Genomic DNA, 25,672 nt, shown 5'->3' with positions numbered 1-25,672 from the left:
GAAAATCGAATCCAACAGTTAAAAATCAAATTTATTCACTAATTATGATTTACACTTCAAATATAAACAAATTTTATTATGTTCGTAATCTTATCGCGAATCTTAAAAAATTATTTTGATTATTAATTTTAATAAAAACAAATAAAAATTAAAATTTTAAAAACCCTCGGCCAATTTTTGAGAAAAAGTATGTATATTTTACTCTTTTTTCCAATGCAACTTAATACTAAAAGACATTTGAACTGAGACTAGATTAAACAAAAATGTCCAAAATAAAATCTCAGATAACATTGGACCGAACATTGTTTGAAAACAAAAGAAACCATCCAATACACCTAAACAACTCATCCTGTTTTGGAAAAAATATCAAAACTTCCTCAAAAGTAAGAAATTAAAAGGCCAGAAAGCACTCCTTCACTGACTAAAGTTTCAAACTTTCACTCAAGAGGAAGCACCGCTGCGCAGAGCTTGGGACTTCTTGGACTTTCTGGCAGCCAATTGAGTCTCAGGCTGAAAGGAAATGAAGATTATCAACAAAAACAGCATTGTTTTCATTCATTAAGGACATTTAAGTTTAATTAAATTACCTCTTTCTTGACAGGCTCTTCCTTCTCAGACAAAATTAGTTCAATGTGGCAAGGTGAAGACATGTAAGCTGGGAAAAAGAACAAAGTCTCCTATTAACATCTGAAAGCAAAATAGACTTCATAAAATAACAAGTGCGTGGTTCTAAAACATACGGTTGATTCTTCCATGAGCTCGGTAGGTACGACGCCTCTGTTTCTGAGCCTGGTTTACCTGGATGTGAGAAATATAGAGTGCATCGACATCCAAACCCTTAACCTGAGAAATTAATTTCAGATTGTTAGAAAAGGAAAGAAATAGAGCTGAAAAAAAAAAAAAATTAAAAACCAGAGTAGGCATACCTCAGCATTACTCTCAGCATTCTTCAGCAAATCTAGAATGAACTTGGCAGATTTTACAGGCCAGCGACCTTGTCCATTAGAATGCCTGTTCTTTGCCTGAGCTGTACGTCCAACACCACGACAAAAGCGTCGGAAGGGTATGGCTTGCTTGTGGGCCATAACATCCTCCAAATACCTCTTAGCCTTACCCAAAGGCAACTTTCTAATGGCAAAAGCTGTCTCCCTTGTGTTCTATAGAACAATAACCAGGTATGAGACTCATTGATGGCAACCAGCAAACCATAACAACAAAAAATAGGCTAGAAAGACCAAAAATGATGGGGAATATATAATAAAACCAATACTATGATAGTTCACAAAAATCAACAATCGTCAACGGGACTCCAAAAAACAATTGCACAAACTCATTCTTATCATTCTCATACCATAACTAAAATAAAAACCAAATTCTTTCCAAAGGATTACAAAATGCAGCATCATTTACTGAATCTTCAGTCACCAAGAAAATCCAGAGATTCACCCAATAGCAATGAAAGTAATTTTCCCGAAGTTCAGGAGAGCCTCGTTCACATAAGACAACAAGACCCCGCTTCTTTCATCATATAAGGATCCAAATACTCGGCCAAAAAAAGTCTATAGCCATAAACAACACATTCTAAAAAGGTTAACCAAATCACTTAAAAGTCCTCCCTCAAGCAAAAATAGAAATAAAAAATAAGAACAGAGAAACTTCACATCACCCTTCAATCATTTAATCCAATTATGAACGATGAAAACAATACGAGTATACAAGATTTCAAGAAACTACTGTGCCAAGCTAATCTACATCTAATTTTAACAATCATTTATTAGTGTCACATGATTTACTGGATCTTAAACAATATATAATGGACTGATGTTTCTCAACAACAATCCAACCAATACCCAGAAATTTATATCAAGAATTAAATCAAATTATATGATGATGATACCTTGAAATGAACCCTGAGATCAGAGCCCCTTGCCTTGCAGGCTGCAAATAATCAACACCAAGGATCATCAGTTTCCAACCAAAAAATTGGGATTCATAAAAAGAAGTAGAAAAAACTCAAAAAAGGAACAAATGGGACTTTACACTTGGTGGTATTATCGGGCTCCTTCGAATACTTCACCTGAAAAACGATTAAAAACAAAATCGAGTTTAATGTTATATAATCTCATAAAAAAAGAAGAGACTTTAAAACATAAATTGAGGAAGCGATTGATGAAAAATGAGTACCATGGCGGCTGATCTGGTTGCTGCTTCTGCTGCCTAAGGTGCTTTTTGGGGGTCTGCCTAGCAGAAGATGTTAGAAGAGCGGCGAACAGAATGTAACAATTGCACAAATATATTGATTCCCGACTCTAGGGTTTTGAAGTGGCCTCTGGTTTGGGCTAAAACAAGCAAAGGAGAAGAAAATGAAGAGAAAAAAAGGTGGATTGTTGCCATGGCCCAACCCAAAAACGACCTTTTACTGCATCAATGACGGCCCAAGTACCCAATCAGCTGCATATTATAAAAAGGTAAAATCCAAAAACCCCCCTTAAACATTTCCTTGATTGGAAATATGCATAAAGTCACGATTTTTATCGAGTGTAAATAAATAAAATTTTTGATGAATTATTCATAAATATATTTATTATTATATTCTATTTATATTCATTTATTAAGCATAACAAATGATTTTGAATAATATTTTTATATTTATTTATTAAATGAATTGAATATCAACAAAAATTTGTCTGATTCGTTTATGTTCATAAATAAATTCGTTTAAAATTTATTTAAAATTCGTTCGTTTATTATTTATTTATTGTTTGTTTATAATAATACTAATAAAATTATATTTTTATTTTTTATCTTAATCGTATTTTAAAATTTGTTTATATTTACTAAAATTCTTTTATATTCATTTAAGGTTTGTTTGATTATAATTTATTTATTATTTATGAATATGTTCGTTAATATATATTGTGAACATATTCGTTTAATGTTCACAAACGAATTTATTTAACTTAATTGAATAAATACGAACAAAACGTAAATAATTTATTATTTAAATAAACAAATATGAAAAAATAAAATAATTTTTTTAGCAAATAAGAATACCTTTAAAAATAAATGAACAAATCACGGTTTGTTTATATTCCGTTTGTTTACGACAATATTCACTCAGATCTTTCAATCTCATGTCTTCATCAGCCATGTTGTAGGCGAGAGCTCTGATTCTGTTTTGATCATTCAAGATTTTGTTCTCTGAGAAAGCCAAAATATACGATTCAAAGGGAGGAGAAATTAAACATTTTTAATTTGCATCCACAAGCATGGAATTTTATACAATGTATATTTGTGAATATCAACTCCTTTACGTTATAAACACTAAAAGATATAGCTGGACAAAAAGCTAGAATAAGCAGTCACGTCTGCCCAAGCTGGGAAAACTCTCTTCAACTTCTTTGCTTCATCTACTAAAATTTGGTCAAGCACCGCCACATCCACCCTTAAATCTCCAGAATTTCTAGCCTGCAATGCAAGCCCCCATATAACAAGTTAAGCATGGATCATGTACATACAGGTAAACCAAAGCTTCTTTCTTAGGGGGGCGGGGAATGGGGAGGATAAACGCCATTGCAGAACTGAAAATAGAATTCTACCTCTAACCAGAAGATCCAATTTTCACGACTGGCTCCACTAAGTCTGCATATGTATGACGGTGGACCACCTTCCGCGGTTTCTGGGACTGCAAAATTTATCATTACAATGATCAGGATTCAAATCTTGGTAGTCTCGAGTACCCAAAAAAAAAAAAAAAGACGACCAGACTAAACCTCAATGCAGAAGTGAAATAGAAATGAAAACATTTTAGATACCTGGTAGCTTATTGTCTGCAAATGACCAACTGGATAAAGGGCCAGTAATGTTAAGGACTGCAACCCAAACCTCCTCCAAGGAACTGAAAGATGAAAATGTAAAAATATCAAAGTCTATAAAAACCTACGAATCTGCATCATCAAATTTCCAGTGCATGTATATTCAGACCAAGAACAGTCCGATTCCAGAAGACTTAACTCACCCTAGTGAAAGTTCCAAAAAAACTCTCCGAGATCCATCGCTAGACATCATTTGTGGCTTATAGGTATACATATGAGGAAAATGTCTATATTGCTTCAAAATCTCATCACTTCTTGCAGGGAACTTCAGACTTCTTGAAAACAAAAAGGACACTGGAAAAAGTGCCTGCGAAGAAATAAAATCTCATTTAGTCAAATTCACAGATGATGTTATTTAATGGTTTTCTTATATGTAAAAAAATTTCAATGAGTAAAAATGTGAAAGGGCAAGTGAACCTAATGCAGAGGACACAAACAACACTTGTTAGAAAACTAAATAAAGAAGATTGCCATGAAATGAAAGTGGATATTCATCGATCCAATGTGAAAGAGGTTAAATTCCTCTGGGAAATGGTAATGCATATAGTAGAACCATTATAGACAGACCTTTAGCGAACGAAAGACCTAATGAGCCTTTCGATAAATTAACAATTTGTTGCAATGCTTTGGTTGAGGTTTAAATAAACAGATATATGGAGAACTTCCCTTGCATGAAGTTTGTTTGGAGAAAGAAAATGATATCACACCAAACTAGACCTGGGAGGTAGAAGCAAAGGATGGGAGGAGAATATAGGCAATTATGTAATGCAGATGCACGTAAGAAACCAATCATTACAAGCATGTGCATCCAAGTTTTAAAAGGAAGGTCAAAATTTCGCTTTCTAACCCATCAATTATTACAGGTTATGTAAATTTTATAAAATATTGGCACGAGAACTAAATATTACATACCATAAAAGTCCGTTGGTTAGACATGTTAGCGGTTCCAAAAGAAAACTCTGGACCAACATGCAACTCTTTTGCCACTTCAGGTGCATATTTAAAAAGAAACAGCAAAGAATTGGAGTCCACCACAGAAAAGTCATAACTTGAATCAACAACCTGATTTGCATCTGTCAACCCAGAAGTAAAACAGATTTTGAAAATAACCGCATTAAAACTTTTCTATATAGATGACATTAGAGTTCTAAACATCAATCAAGAATTGAGTTATGAACATTACTGATAAAATGGATTAGCTCATATAAATAAATTAAGGACAGCAACATTAATACTCTAAGCTAATACAGGTTCCAAGAGGCTTCTGAACAGCAACTGCAGTTTTAAAGTACCTGCAGTCAGAAATGTATGTTGGAAAACAACTCTCTTAGGTGCTTCTGTACTATATGGAAAGAATTGTGAAGACAAAGCCAAAGCAATCACACTAAAATTTAGCAAGAATTGCAAGATGGATGACCTCGCCAACCAACTGCTGCAAATAGATATTAGGGGCCCCACACACCAACCGGTAACAATACCAACTATTGCTCCCACCACAATATCAGGAATGTAATACCCTGTAGATAAAAAACTATAGATCATAAGATTTTGCCATTGTGGATTTAGGAATACAACTCCTATACAGCATAATCCAATGTTTAAATTATCAAATTGTTACCGGAAACAACAACAACAATAAACTAAGCCTTGTATCTCATAATTCTGGGGTCGGCTATATGAAAGGCAAAAAAAAAAAAAAAAAAATCATATTAGGTCATAATTTTGAATTTTCTTGCACCACTCATTTCTATAAAAAATAACACTTTCATCTACTTCCTTAACCTTTATATCATCTCTTATTACTTGCATTCACATTTTTCAAGGTTTACCTCTAGAAGTTTTGGTCTCTTCCAAATTCAAAAGCTCATTTCTCCTAACTAATGCACAGATAAATTTACGTTTCACATGTCTAAACCATCTCAAACAACCTTCTCTCATCTTTTCCTCAATTCGAACTACCATTAATTTTTCTCTAATCTCTTCATTTCTTATTTATCTACTATGACAAAAGAAGCACACTTTATGAAGGAAATTCCTACTCTAATTTAATAAAATATCCATTAAGGTAAATCCTTTTCCCAAATCCTTAGGAAATAGAACCAAAATTAGCTACCAAGTATAAAAGTGCAACAAAACTAACCATAAGGTGGTGGAAGAGCACCCATCATGCCCATCTTCTCAATCACAAATTGAACAAGTAACCCACCAAAATAAACAGAGTATGTAAGGTATGGAATTAGAGGTATCACATAAAAAACTGTTGACCTGAAAGAAACAACTTTATCAGTCTACATGCAATTTTTACTAATATTTTAGTATTGTTTTGCAGTTCTACATAGAAATTTACGACTAAAAGAATAAAGTACATAAATGCAAGAGGAATTTTACTTCCAAACATGAGAACTTTCAGGAGTAAAAGTAAAAAATGTATCAAACCTCCAATTCAAAATCTCAAAGAAATTGAATCACTAACTCTGTCACATGTAACTGAAAGTCATTGGGCCAAAAGTTCACTTAACCTTATTGAGCAATTTTGAGGAAAAAACTTCATAGGTGCTGGAGGTGAAGTAACTGTTAATCCCTTGGATACTGCTTTTTTACTTTCCATAATACCAAGAGAGATTGCTGTTTTCTTTCCTAGTTAAAATGCCTTCCAAACAAATGGGTAACAAAAGAAAGACACTTGAAAAGCTAAGTTGTTCTGAGATTGGGTGCAATTGTAGGATTCCTTCTTTTCCTTGATTTCTGCAAGCCACTAATGAGTAGATGCAACCAAAATGCATGGCCAGGCACAATGACAGAAATGAAGGAAGAAAGAGAGAAAAGCAAGGGGAGGGGATTTATAGGATGCAAATAACTAACAATTGGTTCTATGCTTGGTTAAAAACAACCATATGCTCATGGTTCATGAAGAGGATATGCAATTGCAAATTCACTGGAAATGATACCTGACAGATTGATGACCACAAAACTTGATTGATATGTAAAAGGAGATCCATGCAAGAAGCATACAAGCAGATGTGAAAAAGGTCAAGAAACCCCCACTTAACCCAGCTACAAGATAAGCCTGTCATTTCAAAGTTGTTTATAGAAAATCAGTGCAATGAAAACCTATGGTTTTAACTAGCAAATGACAGTGATCACACCAATTACCAAAGTTAATGAAGCATAAAATCCAAATGCTCCCCAGAATCTTGCCTCATCAGAGAGTGCCTGTAAGATTCAATTAGTCATATACATCTTCATTAATCACATTCCATACATATATATACACAAACAATTTTCCTCAAACACAGCTAAAACTGTTGCATGCATCATAGCTGAGCTGGTCATTATAAAATTCACACACGGGCAAGATTCAGTGTATTACCAATTCTTGCAGATCCAGTTAAAATTACACGTTCAGTATTTCAGCTTTTATGCATTTGGCATGGTTATGTGAGATTCACGTTTGCTATCACTTGAATGAAACTTGGGAAACTTTACAGGGATCTACAAAGTTGAATCTACAAAGTTTACCTCTTTTGATGTCTTGAGAACTGAAACATCTTGGGAAAGGGGGAAAACGCGACAAACAATTCTTGGGATCAACAGACCCATAAGTGAGATGGGAGTGAACATCATGAAAGCCAAGTAGGGATTCGCAAACCTGCATATCAATTTCAGCATATTAACTAATATTTCAAACATTTGATCATTCAATTAATATTATGAGAAAATATCCCATGTTCATCTCCCAGCTTAAGATATACAACCAACCAGTTCATTCCATAACTAGAAAATAGCAATCTCAGGATGGAAAATATAACTGGGAAAATAACAGCCAGCATAATTCCAGTAGCATGGAGGATCATTCCTGCAAAATCAACAAATTTGAAAAAAAAAATTATAGCAGTCACAACAGATTGAAGACAACTAAAGATATGCTATTAAGAACAGAGAAGCATAGAATAATATATTGATAAAGGAAATAACAAGAAAATAACTTGGTAAAGAAAACTATCAATTAATTACAATAATATATTGATCAAGTAATCAAATACAACTGGAATTTATAACATGTAAGAACTGTCAAATAAATATTTAAAATAAATTAATGATCTGCAGTCATTTTACCTTTTATAAAATCATATAAGGTTGAAAAACAACAACATAACCCAGAATTCAGCAAACGTAAAAAGAAAGGCATAACGAGGAAGATGGCAATGGGAATGCTATGAAGTACCACAGCCATCCTTCTTGAGTAGAATATCTGAAACATTCATAATCAGAATAGAACAATTAATATACCCAACATTAATGATAATTAGGCAATTACTATCCAAGAATAAATAACTCTAGAGCAAAGTGCATATTATACATGCACAAAGCCTACCATGAACCGAGTTAAGTAATCAAAGAAAACAGCTCGTTCATCATTGTAGTCATCACTAACACCAAGGAAGTCTCTTTCGTGAGCATTTTTAAGCTTAGAAGACTCTGCAAAGGCCTTAACCGCGCTATACAAATTGTCTCCACGTGCTTGAATGCTACCAGGTCTGCAGTAAAAACAGGCAGGCATACGTATGAGTGGAAGTGCTTAATACCAACATAAATAAATTTTCACTAAAGTGATCCTACAATACAGGAGCAGGTGTAATGCATACAATAGTCTGTCCACTGTATCATAGGAGGTATGGTAATAATAACCACCAAGAAGAAATATAATATCCAGGCCAGGAATACTGCCATAATCTTGGGAAAACATCCTGTAATCTGTATCTCCAGGAATAACAGGGAAAATATCCTGCAAGGATAATGAATAATTCATGATTGACTCAGTTACACCATCAATATCAGCAGGTGAAGAAAAATAAAACAGGGATTAACAGAATAGGAACCAAGTATACATAATTTCAAGGTCAGCAGAAATAAATTACACCGTAAAATAAACTTCACAAGGAAACATGTTTAGACTGTAAATGAAAGAATTACTATAATAGAAGTACTCCAAGAAAATAAATGCTAACCAGAACAAAGAATATAAACTACAAAAGGATAAAGTAAAACCTGAGCTGCACTATTTGCCATGGGATATTTTGCTGATTGAGCATAGACAAAAGAAGGCCAAGAACCAGGTCCAGATTGGCAGACTAGATCTGAAGTGTCAACAAATATGTAACTTAGGCATGGAAAATAAAAAATTGAACTTCATATGTGTCTGCAAAACAAAAATATTTTATATTTATCTTGATTAAGGTCATTTTAAGAAACCAAGATGATGATGTTCTTACAGAATATTCTATATTATAAGCAATAATGGTATGAAATTATTTATCAGTTTATTTATCACAAACAACTCTTGATTACTTCGCCAAAACAATGTGAGCTTTATTCCCAGGCAAAGCCATCATCACTGGGTATGAACTATTATTTTAGCAATCGGAAAAATAAAAACATTAGAATTGATTTATATCCTACCAAGACCTCCTGTCCCAGATGCTTCCACATTTATAAAAGCTCCTATAGAATCACGCCATTTATGCGTCCTTACGAAGCCATGTGCACCCTAGAATATCAGAAGCAACAAAAGTTCATGAGTCTATATGAATGGGGCGTTCAACAAGATTTGGACAAAGTTAACAAAATGATGTCAGCTTGATGTTTGATTTTGTCAGTTTGGTTTACATTTTCCCTTTCTCCCTCGCATAACTCTTTAATATCCTTCCTATCAAGAGGGTTTAAAGTTTGTCAACTATTTTCATTCTTCCAATGGAATCAACTAAGTTTTCTCTTCGTTGTGTCCTAAAATGTGTGTCTACCACCGCAAATTTAGGCATTATTTCTTTAAGTTTTATAATCTATCACTCATGACAAATAAAATTTTGGCTAAAATACTAAAAAATCCGTTGGACAATTTCATTTTTTTAAATAAGCCCTTATATTTTTATTGTATCAAAATAAACCCTTATACTTTGATTTATACCCAAATAAGTCCTTATTTCAAGTGCAATAATGATTTATGTTAAGGTCTTATTTAGGTACAAATTAAAAGTTCAAGGGTTTATTTCAATACAAATTAAAAGTTATGAGCTTATTTGGGTGCAAATTAAATATTAAGAGCTTATTTGAGTGTAAAAAAAGTATAAGGTCTTATTTAAGTAAAGTTCTAAAATTTGAGGGCTTTTTTATTATTTTAGCTTAAAATTTTATAAAATTGCAAAAGTCTCAATTGAAAAAATAGTCTACTTCAAAACAAAGTATTAATGTATTCCTTACCAACATAAAAAGTTCTTCTGCACCATTAAATAATAAAACTATAGGCCGAGGTGGGATCCAACCAGAGTCAATGGTTAGTCTTGCAATTTCCAACATTGATGCTGCAAAGACACAAAGCATTAGGAAGATGTCTTTAATAGAATAGCCAATGTATTTTTTACAAACATGCTAAAAATTTTCAATGTACTAACCAACACATGAACCACAATCACCAGCACCAGGGGAACCCAGTGGACTATCAAAATGAGCATTCATTAAAACAGATAGATCGGTGTCTTGTGAATCTATTGAGGATATCCTGTCATTATATAAAAGAAAGAAGGTAATATAATTTGCTAACGAGTTGCAAGACTAAGACAGAGTGCTTCACTTCTCCAACTCCAAAGAAGGAAGTAATGGTTAATTTCCTCTTAAGGTGCAAAGTATACAAAAATTTGGCAATCTAAAACCTAATCAATCCTTTGACATTGATTACATGATTAAGATAAGCCTCTATTTACTCACCACTTTTAGAATGCCTTAAACAATGATATTAATAACTCTTTTGCCTTCAGTTTTCATGAGTCAGAGTTTCTGATATGGTGTTCAATTTCCTTATCCATGATCAAGCTTTAAATTTTTTCTTTGATAGTTGAGGCCGCTTGGTCATTGCAACTAAGAGTTCATCACTTTACCAATAGACCACGCGGCTGTTGGCATAATCAAAGCTTAAAATAACAAAGTTTCACACACTACTTTGACACCCTATATGATATTGCAGATGCAAGTGCAACTATGGACTAGTCATGCAAAATAAAGAACAGTATCACCAAAAACTATTATTTCTTTTATTACATTTCAAAGCGATTTAACACAATGGCCCACTGTAGATTTTAAGCGTGCCCCACGATTTAAAGTGGTCCCTACTTACAACCAAAGTGGGTGCCTTTAATAATAACTGATGTAGACAAAAGGAATTTAAGGAAATTTCCTAATCCTTCCTTGAATGACTAACACAGTACTACAGCATAAATCCAATCCAAAGAATCCCATTCAGTTTCAGAAATTTACCTCATCAAAATGTTGGTATGATTTCTGTAACCCAATGATATGCCGTGGCCTAAGAACATCATATTGAATGACCCACCAACAACACTCTCTTCAATCTCAATTCTGCTAACTCATGACTTAAATCAAGTTAACCCAGCAACTTTAAACAATTAATGAGAAATGCAAAATCAATTTGGAAATTAAACCATTCAGCATTAAAACAAACGTATACCAACCTAATATTAGATCCAGCTCTCTCCTTCAAACTTTCCAACTGTGTCTTAATATATAGAACAGCTTCTCTCAAACCCGGACGCCCTTCCTATTGAAAAAAAAATGAAAATGAAAATAAATTCAAGTCTGCCGAGAGTTCACCTTCACTTTAAGTAACCTTCAACCAATCAACATTTGAATTTAAGAAGTACAAAAATAGGTAGAAGAAATCATTGAAATCCTCGTAAGGCATAATGAAGTACGTATAAGAGAAGAAGTTGAAGATATTTTGACGCACTTGTCGACCGTCGATTTCATGTGATAATACTCGAACATGCTCGATAGCTCTGGCCTCGGAGAAGCGATCGAGAGGCGCGTCGATGCCCAAAGGCTCGATGAACTTCATGTAAATTACGGAGTGAACCAGAAGCGACATGAGACCGTACATGATCGCCAAGGAAAACAAGAATTTGAATGCGGAAACATCTCTGGCGTCGAACCTTAACGCCATTATCTAACAAAGAAATCCCAAACGGTCAAACCTCGATCTAACAGTATTTTCTTTCTTTTTTTCTTCTTGTAAAGAAAATAAAATTAAGAACGAACAATCAAAGTTTTGAGATAGAGAGGCTCCCAACCAACCAAGGCTCTTATAATAGTAAAAATGGTGAAAAAGAGGGTCAAATCAAGAATGTATTGGAGAAAGCTGTTTGGGTTTTTCTTTTCACTGGAGTTGGAGCCAAGAATCATTTACAGGGAAAAAAAAACACGCGAGGGGAACTCCCTCCAGGGAACGTTGCTTTGTTTGTATTGTGATCTGTACTTATGCCTGTTTATAATAAATTCTAACCATTGATGGAAGTGTGATGTTGGGCTCGTTGATTTCGGGTTTTATAGTTATGGTATTGGGCTAGATTATTATAATTGACTTTTGTAACTATTGGGCTTTGTCATTTCTAAATAAATGCAAAAAATATATTTCTATAAAATTTTTTCTTCAATTTCACAAATGAGAAAATCTAAATTCGAATTTGGAAATTTAAGGATGTATTAAGGAAACTAAGATAGGATTCGAGCTTTTTATTTAAAATAATTAAAATCAAAGCAAACTCTTGATTGAAAATTAATATAAAATTTCATGATTTTTTTTATAATCTTTGGTTTTTTAGTGAAAGGTGTAAAAAACTGAAGAGTAGTCAACATGGACATTAAGCAGAGTTGTTAATGGATATTTGTTGCTTTCTAGTTGTAGGCTAAAGTTAAATCAGAATCTTATACATCTTTGGCGTATTTGTTCTAAAATATTATTACTATATCAAGGTGCGATCAAATGCTTTGAAATTATTATATCATTATAATGGCAAGCATTTATTAATAGTGAAATGAATTAGCAAGTTTATTAAAATGAAGCATTTACTATTTATTCTTATAAAGACGTCGTAGTTTGGAGATTGAAAAAAAAATAAAATCAAATGACACATCTTAAAAATAAGATATAAATTAATTAAATTTAATTTTAAATTTAATTTTACAACTATTATTAGTAGTCACATCAATCAACATAATTCATCACTTATATGGTAATATTATTGGTTGGTAGGGACAACCTAAAGACAACTCTATAGCTATGATAGTCTCCTTCGATCGGAGGCACATATTGACACGTGTTTGTGTTTAATTGCTTTAATATTTGTAAAAATTTTTTTATATAAATTAAGATTTTAAATCATTTTTTTTTTAAATTTTAGATATTTTTAGAAAAGATTGATTAAAGGTAAATAAATAAATAAGTTTTTCAATGCTTGATTAAAGATTTATTTGAATGAATAGTAAAATTGATTTTAATGAGATTAAAAATAATAATGATATTAAAATTAATTATTATAATAGTAAAATTGAATATTATAGCAATAAAATTAAAATTAATAATGAAATATATGTTTAGATGTAAATGTAACGGTAAGTGTAGTGAAAAAAATTATTATTAAATATATTAAATTTAAATTTATATATAATTAAATTTATATTATATATTTAATACTTATAAAATTAATAACTTTTAAAAATTATTTTTATATATAAAAAATCAAAGTAAAAAAAAAATAAGAGAACAAAAATGGAATGTAAATTTTAGGTGTAATAAGGATATAATAATCATGTAAGTATAAATATAAGGGCAAAGTAAGAAGTGAAAAGTAAACAATGAAGGCAATATGGTCCATAAGTATCACGGTGAGCCAGTAAATGGCCAACATTGAAGACTAAGAAAGAGTCGGTCATTTTCTTACGAAGGCTTATCGGGGATGAAATTAAATGAATGATGCCTTGGATGTCTCGTGTGCCTTTGTTGTATCATGAAGAAAACGAGCCATGGATACTGTTGTTAGGGTTATGAGGTGTTGTGAGTTACGCTCCGTTGATGGTGCTTAGGTAATTTGGTGCAAAGCAATTTTTTTCTGCTACTTATGGCTTGGTTCAGGTAGAATTCATTTACGGGAAATCAAATCCACCAAGAACCTCGGAGCAATTGATCAAAGCATGGAAGAAAACGGAAAGAATGAGATTAAGACCTCTCATCGATAAAATCACTCCTGATTATTAGATTTGAAAAGCAAAACGACCTTAAGACATAGTACTCCCTCCTGATGATAGCTCACACCAATTGGTTAATCTTTCGAAAGAAGTGTAATTATCAGAAGTTAGCTTGTCAAGAAAGAATTAGAAGCTGAAAAAGAAAAAGTAAGAAGAGAAAATTTGAGACTTCATGAAAAGGTAAGACAATTGAAATATGAAACAAAGATACAGAGGAGTAGATTAGAAAAAGTCATAAAAGAATAGGATGTGGCCAATAGTGATTTGAAAGATCTATATCAGGAAAATAAGAGGTACGAGTCCAATTCAAAACCAAAAAAGTTACCAAGTCTTACCTTAGTCGTCAATGCGAAATGGATGAGCTTCAAGAGGAAACAAACCAATGGAAGGGCAAAGCTTAAGACAAGCAAAAGGAAGCCATCAAAATTTCTCAAAAATACTAGAATTGGAAAGGGTTATACTCTACAACCTCAGCAAGATTTGTGAAATGCCAAAAAAAAAAGGAAAAGTTGAAAGTCATGCTTGTAAAAAAGAGAAAAAAGCACTTTAAAGTACTAAATGAAAAAGAATCACTTCACCAGGTGATCCAAAGGTTAGAGATGCGACTGTAAGACCACAAGAGCCATATTTCAGCAATAATAGATGAGTGGCATAGAAGAAAAAAAGATTGAATCTTCACATATGATTTAAAAAAGGATGCTCGCATGAGATGAAAAACAGAAAGCTTACGGAGACAATAGTACATAAAGCACATGACTAATCAAGTTTGCAAGGTAGTGAAGAAAGCATGGGAGATGGTTGAAAATGTATAAGCATTAAAAAGAAAAGTCAATCCCATAGGAGAATGTGGACAGGGCATAGTGAACTTTCTAGATGAGGTGAAAAACCGTTATAAACAAGTGAAACACTTTTATGAATATAATTCTAGGATGGTAAATCTCATGTAATAAAGTTGTATAGAATCAATAAAAATTTTTAGTGTTGAAATTAGTCCAAGAGCAAATATCTTTCACTTGCATTCATGCATCATGTATATCATTTTCATAAAATAAGTGAAAAATAAAATTTTTAACACATAGTTAATTTTTTTTCTATAAAAAAAAATTTATGGTAATAAAGGTTCAAAAATAGCTCACCCATCAAAAATTTTAACCCAACCTACTCGTCATTCATATAATACTAAGACTCAAACAAGAATCATGGAGCAAGAATAAGCCAGTTGATTTGAGAGAATCTAGAAAGTTCAAGAAGAACTAAGAAGAGATCTCAGTACAATAATGGATATGCTCAGGAAACTTGACAAAGGAAAAGCAGTGGAAGAAAATCTTAGTTTTCAAGAGCAATCGCCAGATATGATAGATCCTGTTCACCTTCTAGGGTTTGAGCCATGATCGACCTAACTTTCTCAAAAAACTAGAGTACAAATTTTTACTCTCAGTGGATATCCCAATCCTTATCTAAGAATGATATTCACACCTATTCCAAGATAATTTTAAAATTTTGTTAATCCTGTTATGATGAAAAAATCACTTGAACCAATCTTAGTTTCTTATTTGAATGATCCAAATGAGAGAGAAAAGCTATGGATAAAGATACTTGAGAAAGTGAAAGATATTAGTGCCCAAGAAAAGATGAAGTTATTGAAAAAAAGGCTTAGGGCCGTAGAAGGAATGAATTTTTATGGCTTCATAGATACAGCTGACCTTTGTTTAGTCTTAGATGTGGTCATTCCACCAAAATTTAAGGTCTTTGAATTTAAAAAATATGATGGCACAAAATGTCCAATGACTCATATCTCCATGTATTATAGTAAGATGGTAGCATATGCTCTTGATAAGAAGTTATTGATGTACGTATTTTAAGATAACCTTATGAGATCTATAGTCAGATGATATGTTCAACTAGACAGAACTCGTATTCATTCTTGGCAAAAGCTCACAAAAGCATTTTTTACATAATACCAACATGTCGAGGACTAGCTCCAGATTATCTATCTTTACAAGGTATGAAAAAAAAAAGTAACTAAGAGCTTCAAAGAATATGCACAAAGATGGAGAGATGTTACTACATAAGTTCAACCTTCTCTCATCAAAAAATAGATAACTGTCTTATTTGTGAACACTCTAAAAATATCGTACTATGAGAGATTGATAGGCAATGTAACCAAAAACTTTATAGATATGGTGATAGCGGGTGAGATTATCGAAAGTACCATAAAGAATGGCAAGCTCGATGCAGGAGCGACAAGTGGAGCGAAAAAAGGTAGAGCTCTTAAAAAGAAAGAAAATGAAGTTCAGGTGGTGAACTATGTGACGCAACAGTTTAGAGGTTTCACGCCCTACCTTGCACTAGTTTACCAGACCCATTACCCTTCCGTAAATAATGTTACAGTAATTTCTTATCCATATCAATCATACCAGTCATTACCACAACCAACTTATTCACCTCATTTTCAGTCATCTTTTTGGACACCCACCTACAATCGTCCTGCTGCATCCACCAAACTAGAATGGAGGCCTAATCTTACTAGTGGTCCAAAAGCCCCGAAAACTACCCAAGAAAAAATTACTTTTGATCCCATGCCCAAGACATACATGAATTTATACCCTTAACTTATCGAGAAACATTTACTAGCCCTTGTTATTATTAAACATTTGAAACTTTCGTTTCCCAAATAGTATGGCCCTAATGTATATTATGATTATCATTATGAAAACCCAGGCCATTCTATTAAGAACTGTACTGCCTTGAAGTGCAAAGAATAATGATTAATCAATGAAAGGGTGTTAAATTTTGAAACCAACCAATAAAAAACTCTAAATGTTAATGGGAACCCTTTTTCGAACCATACTAGACCATCAATAAATGCTTTAATTGACGAGCAAGCAAGCTATGTGAGGAAAAGGATAAAGGAAGTTAAAACTCTAATGGTTAAGGTGTTTAAAGCTTTGGTTAAGGCTGATATGTTGAAATCAATAGAACCTCAGCATTGCTCTAAAGTGATTAACCCCATTGAGATTGTAATTATCACAAAAGTGCTTTGGAGCATTCTATCGAGAGTTGTCATCAACTTCGTCAATTAAAGCATCTTCCAACCAATCGTGACAATTAAAGTTTTTTATTTTTTTTTATATAAGAATGATAAGGTAGTACCATGAAAATATGATTGTGATATCATAGTCAATCGAGATATTACGAACATAATGGACGTAAGAGGTATAACTCAAAGTGAAAGGTGTTATATTCCAGAAGCTCTAGAGAAAGTCAAGAAAGAGAAAGCCAAAAAAGAGAAAGTAAAGGTCACAAAAAAAGAGGAAAGTTAGAATAATCCTATTACAGTCCCATAAAAAGAATGTCAAAAGTTAGTCTCTAAGAGTGAAGCTTGTGAATTTCTAAAGTTAATAAAACACAACGAGTATAGTGTGGTAGAATAGTTGAACAAGATGCCAGCTAGAATTTCGTTATTATCATTATTGTTAAGTTCAAAGTCACACCGTAATGCTCTACTGAAAGTACTCAATCAAGCATATGTGTCTCATAATGTATCTATTAAATATGTAGAACAGCTTATTGGTAATCTGATAATTTCAAATTATATCTCTTTTAATGATGAAGAGATTTTTTTTGAAGGTCGAGAAAGTACCAATGCTCTTCACATTACTGTAAAGTGTAAGAGTCATATAATGGCTAAGATTTTGATCGATAATGGTTCATCCATTAATGTTATGCCTATGACTATTTTGGTAAAACTTTTTATTGATGGATCTTATATGAAGTCTAGTTATATGATAGTTTGAGCCTTCCATGAGACCCGAAGAGAGGTGTTAGGAGACATAAAAATGCCATTACAAATTGGCTTGTGCACTTTTAACATGAAATTCTAAGTTAAGGATATCTCTCCCTCATGCAGTTACTTGTTGGAAAGGCCATAGATTCATATGACCGATGTTATTCCATCTTTATTGCATTAAAAAATCAAATTCATTATTGTTGGAAAATTAACATGTGTGGTAGAAAAAGAAGATTTACTGGTAACTCAATCAGTAAATACTTTTTATGTGAAATTAACAGATAAGGCATTATAATGTTCTTATAGATCTTTCGATATCGTTAACGTAACCTATATGGCTGAAAAATCTAAATTGTATTCATCATACTTATCTATGACAACTAAAATGATTGTCAAACAGTTTACCAAAATGAGATGGTGACCTAAAACTGGACTATAGAAGAATCTACAAGGAATTATAAAGCCATTGGTAATATATGACAAGAAAGATAGATTCGACTTAGGATATAAGCTAACAAGAGAAGACAGAATGAAAATGGTGAATGAAAAAAAAAAGATGATAGCTAATCTTGAGGGATATGAGTCGAAGTCAGAGCTTATGGTCATTTCATACCTCTATGATTCCTTTCATTCAAAAGCATATATTTACCTAGATTTACCTGGAGCCCTAAGTGCAAGACTTGTGAAAGAATTTTTAGAGCTGGTCATTCAAATAGTGGATGACGAAGAAAAGAAGAGTTAAGATAAAGAGTTGTTCGTGCACCCTTGTCCTTCAGATTTTGAGCTAGATAATTGAAAAGTCATAGAGCTGTCTGTTGTCTTTAAAACTTATAAAAAGTAATGTATTATGAAACTTTAAATCCCTAATTGCTTTTATAAGCATTGGGTGATCTTTTATGGTGTCTTTATGTTTGTCATTTTAATAAATGACTTAGAAGATGCATCCATATTTCTTCTATTATTTTTATCTTCATTTTACTTTCCATTTTCTTTTTTCATCATTTTTTTATCATTCTATTTTTGTGTGCCAATATTCTTTTCATCTTACCCTTTGTAGGGTCCCAAATAATGAACACGAAGATAATCATGACAATAATCTCAGATTTGATTTTGAAAACTTAATTCATATTGATAAACTTGATAATGAAGAAGGTTTAGATAATTGCACATTACCTCTCGATTTGTTAAAATTAATAAAGCATAAAGATAAGCCAATTAAACCCTACCAAAAAATTATCGAATTAGTGAATTTGAGAGACGGTGAAAATAAAAAATAGGTCAAAATTGGTACATCCATTTTACTAGTAAAAAGATAAAAGCTAGCAGAGCTGCTCCAAGAATATGTGGATGTGTTCGCGTGAACTTATCAGAATATACCAAGACTCAACACTGATATTGTAGAGCATAAGTTACCTTTAAAATTAGAATATAAGTCGGTGCAGTAAAAGCTAAGGTGCATGAAACCAAAGATGCTGTTGAAAATTAAAAAAGAAGTGAAAAAGTAATTTAATGCTAAATTTTTGAAGGTGATAAAATATCCTGAATGGGTAGCCAACATAATGCCAGTTTTCAAGAAGGATGAAAAAGTGAGAATGTGTGTCAATTATCGAGATTTGAATAGGGCAAGCCCTAAAGATAATTTTTCTCTACCTCACATCGATACTCTAGTGGATAATACTGCTAGGCATTCCATATTTTCCTTTATGAATGGCTTTTTAGGCTACAATCAGATTAAAATGACTCGAGATGATATGAAAAAAACTACATTTGTGACTATGTAAGGGATATTTTGTTACAAAGTCATGCCTTTTGGGTTAAAAAATGCTTATGCCACTTATCAAAGAACAATTGTGACTTTTTTTCATGATATGATGCATAAAAAAATAGAGGTATATGTGGATGTTATATTCACGAAATCTCGTGAATAAGAGGATTGCGTAGTCAACCTTAAAATGTTGTTTGACAGGTTGAAAAGATTTCAGCTAAAGTTGAATCTTGCTAAATGTACATTTGGTGCTAAATCAAGTAAATTATTGGGCTTTGTGGTTACTGAAAGAAGAATTGAAATGGACCTGGATAAGATACAAGCCATCCATAACTTATCTCCTTCTCGTACCTCAAAAAAAGTACAAGGTTTCCTAAGAAGATTGAACTATATTGCTCGTTTCATCTCTCAACTCACCTATAAGTGCTATAATATTTTTAAGCTTCTTAGAAAACATGATCTAGGAGAATGGAATGATGAATGCCAAGAAGCTTTTGATAAGATTAAAGAATACTTGTCAAATCTAATTGTGTTAATGTCACCAATCTCGGGGAAATCTTTGATTTTATACTTAATAGTGTATGAAAATTCAATGGGATGTGTGCTAAGGTAAAAAGATGAAACTAATAGGATAGAACAAGAAATTTACTACTTAAGTAAAAAATTCACTGATTACGAGTTCAAGTATTCATTATTAGAGAAGATGTGTTGTGCATTGGCCTGGACAGCTTGAAGGCTCCAACAATACATGCTTTATTATACCACTTGGCTCATAGCAAAGTTGGATCCTATTAAATATATATTCAAGAAGCCTTCATTGATGGAGAGAATAGCGTGGTGGCAAGTTATGCTTTTAAAATATGATATTATTTATATGACTCAAAAGGCTATTAAATGAAGTACGATAGCCGAGTTTCTTGTTGATTGTGCAATCGAAGATTATAAGCCAATGAAACTGAATTTTTCTAATGAAAATGTGGTGGCCATTAAAGAAAATGAACCTGTTAGAAAGTCCTGAAAGATGTATTTTAATGGAGCTGCTAATGCTTTAGGTCATGGTATTGGGGTAATTTTAATATCTTTTGATGAACATTATTATTCCATCACAGCTAGGTTAAATTTTAATTGCACAAACAATATGGCTGAATACGAGGCCTGTGTTATAGGTCTACAAGCAGTAATTAAAAAAAAGATCAAAGTGTTGGATGAGTTTGGAGATTCAGCTCTAGTAATCTATCAGTTACAAGAAGAATGAGAGACAAGAGATTTCAAGTTGATTCGATACCATAAATACGTCTCTGAGTTGGTCAAATAATTTGAAAAAGTTTAGTTTGAGCATCTGCCTAGAGAGGAGAACTAAATTGCTAATGCACTGACTACTCTAACTGCAATGATTATAATAGATGCAAATACTAAAATCTAACCCATCAAGCTGAATGTAAAGAATGAACCAAATTGCTGATGCATTACTACTCCAGTTGTAGTGATTACAATAGATGTAAATACTAAAATTTAGCCCATCAAGCTGAATGTAAAGAATGAACTAGCACATTATTCAGGTATCGAAAAAGAAATTGATGGAAAGCCATGGTTTCATGACATTATGCGATACATTAAAAGCTAAAAATATCCAAAACATGCAACAGAAAATGATAAGAGGACTATCAGAAGGTTGGCTGAGTTTTTTCTTAGATGGAGATGTCCTCTATAAAAAAGATTGAGATCAAATGCTCTTAAGATGTATGAATATAGCTGAAGTGAAGAAGATTATTAAAAAAGTGCATGATGGAGTTTGTGGGGCACATGTAAATGGTCATATGATTGTAAAGCAAATTATGAGGGTCGGTTACTATTAGTTGATAACAGAGAATGACTGTATTATGCTAGAAGATGCCATAAGTGTCAGATCTAGACTGACAAAATCCACGCTTTTCCAATAACATTACACGTTTTGACTCTTCCATGACCATTCTCTATATGGGGCATGGATGTCAAATGTCCCATTACTCCAAAAGCTTTGAATGTGCATAGATTCATCTTTGCGATGATTGATTACTTCATCAAGTTAGTAGAAGTTACATCATATGCTAGCGTGACTTGATCTGTGATATGCAAGTTCATAAAAAAAGAGATAATATATAGATATAAACTTTTAGAGATAATTATTTTTGATAATGCCAAAAACTTGAACAGAAAAATAATGAATGAAATGTGCACTCAATTCAAGATCCATCATCGTAATTCAACACCATATCGTCTAAAGATGAATGGGGCAGTGGAGGCTATAAATAAGAATATCAAAAGAATCTTAGAGAAAATGATTGATACTTATAAAGATTGGTATGAGAAATTACCTTTTGCTTTGCATGCTTATAGAACATTGGTTCGAACATCTACTAAAGCCACCCCATTCTCTTTGTTATATGGAATGAAAGCTATGCTATCAGTCAAAGTAAAAATTCTCTCGCTGAGAGTCTTGATGAAGGTAGAGTTAGAGGAAGCAGAATGGGTTCGAAATCGCTATGAGCAGTAGAATCTCATTGAAGAAAAAAGAGTTACAGCACTTTGTCATGGTCAATTTTATCAAAAGAGGATGATGAGAGTACATGACAAGAAAATCTATCCTTGTCGCTTTAGGGAAGGAGATTTAATGCTGAAAAAGATCATTCCAAATCAACATGACAATTAAAGAAAATAGACACCAAATTGGGAAGGCCCGTACATGGTAAAAAAGACTTTTTTTAGTGGGACATTAATTTTGACAGAGATGGATTGAGGTGATTTACCTACTTCGATAAATTCAGATGCTGTAAAAAAATATTTTACTTAAAAAAATATAAAAAATAAAAAGTAAAAAAAATGACATATCTAAGCTAAAAACCTAAAAATACAGCTTGAATGCGAAAGAGAAGCATCATCAAGAGAAGATTCCACAACACAAGGGCAAGTATAGTTTGAAGAACTATGAAGAATCAAGGAAGTCATCTGATTTAGTTTTAGAAAAAGAATATGAGAATATTTTGTTCATGATTATTTTATGATCATTATTTGGGCACCTTTGTTTATACTCAAACACTTTGCCATGCACTTAATATTAGTATAATGAAATATGTTATCTTTCCTTTGAAAATAATGCCTATCCATTCCTTTATTCTTATTTGATATTTTCATTCACCGTAAAAATAGGAAAAATGTGTGATTGCATTTTGTTTGTCTTGAACTTAAAATGATGAAAAGAAAAACAAACACGAAAGATCTTAGCATTACTTTTTAAAAGTTGATAAAGGCAGATGAAAAGGGATGAGAAAAGCATGACAAGATATTAATGTTGTAGACATTCAAAGAAGAGAAGTATTGTTAGGGAAGAATACAATGGTCAGATGTTAAGAATAGATTGGTCATATGGCAATTTTGATAAAAGAAACTAAAAAGCAAGAGATTTCAAGAACGATTTTACCATAATAAATAATTTTGATTGCATTACATGCATTGCATTTAGAGCACTCACTACATGCATCCATGAATAATGAGGACAGAGACTTTTCATTTCCTAATGAAAAACAAGATTAAACAAAAGATTTCAAAATAAAAAAATTTACTTGTTCAAAAATGAGAACTCAATTTGGAGAACATATGAGATTTTTAAAGTTATTAAGCCTCTGCTGTGATGAGCTTTTTCAAGATGAAATTTTTAAAGTTATTGAGCCTATACTGAGAGGAGCTTTTTCAAGATAAGATTTTTAAAGTTATTGAGCCTTTGCTAAGATGAGCTTTTTCAAGATGAGAATTTTTAAAGTTGTTGAGCCTCTACTTAGAGGAGCTTTTCTAGATGAGATTTTTAAAATTGTTGAATCTCTGCTGAAAGGAGCTTTTTTAACATGAGAATTTTTTTAAGTTGTTGAGCTTCTGCTGAGAGGAGCCTTTTTTATATTTTATATTTTCAAAAGTTGTCGAGCCTCAAGTGAGAGGAGCATTTTTTATTTAACGAGAAAAACTTTCTGAGTAGTTTATGTTCAAAAAAAAAAATCTTTTTGGATTTCGGATAAAATTGTTATCTTTTTCTTTGCCATATTCTTGATTCCCAGCAATGCGCAATAAGGGACAATTGTATACATCAAATTTATTCAAATTTTAATTAATAGTTTTCGAGCTATTGGGTCGAGACCCAATTTCAATTTAACTAGGCTTCAGGCATGATTTCAATTCAACAGGGCTTAAAGTCTGATTTCGATCGGGCCCGAAGCCTATTTTGTTCTTTAAAGCCCAGCCTGCCTTTTATTTTCTTTGTTTTATTAAATTAAACAAAACTATAAAAATACAAAAAAAAGAGGGGGTTGATAGCAGTGGTGCCTTGCACGGCACCACTGGCCACCCACCCCTCTAGTCACCTATACCCTGTAAATCTTATCATAGCCATCATACCCTACCACTACCAGATAAGATAAAAGAAATAAAAAGGGTAAGAGGGCTCGTGCTTGCATCTCCATGTCGAGCCCTATGCCACCTACTCAGGCACAGGGCATGGCTGAAGCTCTATAAATAGAGCTCCTGGTCGAACCCAAAAAAAGACAGGATGAAGGGATGCTGCCAAAAAAGGAAGAAAAAAAAATACTCTACCAAAAAATAAACACAAAACAAAGAAAACACAAAAACTCAGTTCCCTGGAACGGGAAACCCAGCGCCGAGAGCCTTTGTAAAAAAAAAAAAAACAACGAAGTCAGTTTAAAAAAAAAGAAAAAGTCAGAATAAAAAAAGGTTTAATCGAAACTTCAAGAGTAGATCTAGGTTATTTGGGTTTTTTTTTCAATGAAAAAGAGGTTGGATCTGTATTCAAGTGATCAAGATGAGCATTTTGGTGTTTTTTTTAAATTTTTTGACATTGACAACGGTGGTCGGAGCTCATCGTCGGCGATGACTATAACGGTCGTCATGGCGGACAGTCACCTACCCCAGATCGATCTAAAAAAAAAAAGAAAAAGAGATTTTTTTCAGACAGAGGGGGTGAAATGAAGTAATTTTTTTTTTTTTTATAAAGTTGCCAATAGCCAAAACGACGTCGTTTCATTTAAACACCAAAACAACATCGTTTTAAGCTCAGGATCCGAGCGTCAACCAGTCGACCCAACCCGAGGTCCACACAACCAATCCGACAACCCGACTCACCATTTGACCTATGACCGGTCTAATTGAGCTGGACTGAATCACTGAATCAGATTTGAATCGGCCCGAACCGTTGAACCCATGCCAAACCAACCCCAAACCGTTGAACATTACCAGACCGTTGGACCGACATTGATCGAACCGTTGATAAGTTCGGTTCAGGTAAAAAAATTTTTTTTTTTTAATTTTAAAATTTTTTTTAATATTATTTTTGTTATTAATATTTATGCATGCTAAAATGTTTAAATTTGCTAGAATAAATTTTTTTTTGTTTTATAATATTAACAAATAAAAATAAATAATGAAATATATAGTAAAAATCTGTGATAATTTTTTTAAAAATAAATCTTATAAAATAATAAAAAAATAAGAAATTTTTTTTTATTTGACAATAAGATTTAAAGGTGTTTCAAGTAGTGACACCTACGAAATCTCTAAATAAAAAGATTTTTTTTGAATACTGTCAGTGTATTGGAGTATTTATTAAAAATTTTTAAAACAATAAAAAAAATTTTTTGTTATAAAATAATAAATAAAAATTAACTAATAAATTAAGAATAAGTAATAAAAAATAAGAAAAAAAATTTATCCAATGATGAGATTCTAAAAGTATTTCGAGTAGAGATGCTTTAAGAACTCCCTAGGTGAGAAGATATTTTTTTTAAATATTACTAGTGTCTTGGAATATTTATAAAAAATCTTTAATATAATAAAAACTCCTCTTTTCTCTATTTTTTTAAACGAAAATATTAATAAAAATTAATAATTTTTTTAAAATAAAAAATAAGATGTGTGCATCAACATGTCATTATTTGCATTGCATGCATGATATAAGTTTTGTGAAAAGTAAATTCAGGCCTCCGAGGATGGGATTTTAAAGTATTCCGAAAAACGGTGCCTAAGAAATTTCTAGGTGAGAAAAACTTCTTCTAATGTTACCAATGTATTGGAACATTTTAAGAATTATTTCAACAAAAGGGTTCAAATTTA

The 25,672-nt window shown here is 32.4% G+C and overlaps 2 protein-coding genes and 1 non-coding gene across 3 annotated transcripts; all 3 read right to left on the bottom strand.

Moving 5' to 3' along the window:
* Positions 1 to 253: 253 nt before the first annotated feature.
* Positions 254 to 2,267, bottom strand: LOC111282049 (large ribosomal subunit protein uL22y). The gene is made up of 7 exons (XM_022869953.2): positions 2,185 to 2,267; positions 2,041 to 2,077; positions 1,898 to 1,938; positions 927 to 1,157; positions 741 to 843; positions 588 to 655; positions 254 to 510 (listed from the first exon to the last, which is right to left on the bottom strand). The coding sequence occupies exons 1-7, from the start codon at positions 2,185 to 2,187 to the stop codon at positions 442 to 444; spliced, it is 552 nt and encodes a 183-aa protein (XP_022725688.1). The 5' UTR covers positions 2,188 to 2,267; the 3' UTR covers positions 254 to 441.
* On the bottom strand, positions 1,393 to 1,522 carry LOC149518696 (small nucleolar RNA snoR74). Its single transcript, XR_016342539.1, has one exon. It is a non-coding gene; the product is annotated as a small nucleolar RNA snoR74 (small nucleolar RNA).
* A 967-nt stretch (positions 2,268 to 3,234) lies between the features above and the next one.
* On the bottom strand, positions 3,235 to 12,182 carry LOC111282137 (uncharacterized). The gene is made up of 21 exons (XM_022870098.2): positions 11,674 to 12,182; positions 11,399 to 11,484; positions 11,184 to 11,285; positions 10,325 to 10,431; positions 10,134 to 10,234; positions 9,336 to 9,423; positions 8,925 to 9,013; positions 8,522 to 8,661; positions 8,251 to 8,413; positions 7,992 to 8,127; positions 7,635 to 7,731; positions 7,395 to 7,524; positions 7,029 to 7,088; positions 6,824 to 6,942; positions 6,016 to 6,140; positions 5,168 to 5,392; positions 4,788 to 4,948; positions 4,019 to 4,182; positions 3,816 to 3,898; positions 3,600 to 3,685; positions 3,235 to 3,468 (listed from the first exon to the last, which is right to left on the bottom strand). Exons 1-21 carry the CDS (start codon positions 11,884 to 11,886, stop codon positions 3,325 to 3,327), a joined length of 2,619 nt encoding a protein of 872 aa, XP_022725833.1. The 5' UTR covers positions 11,887 to 12,182; the 3' UTR covers positions 3,235 to 3,324.
* Positions 12,183 to 25,672: the final 13,490 nt, after the last annotated feature.

Source organism: Durio zibethinus, chromosome 5 (assembly GCF_047325235.1).
Source record: "Durio zibethinus cultivar Kanyao isolate XHJ-2024 chromosome 5, ASM4732523v1, whole genome shotgun sequence".
Taxonomy (NCBI): domain Eukaryota; kingdom Viridiplantae; phylum Streptophyta; class Magnoliopsida; order Malvales; family Malvaceae; genus Durio; species Durio zibethinus.
This window is presented reverse-complemented; position numbering and strand designations above follow the sequence as displayed.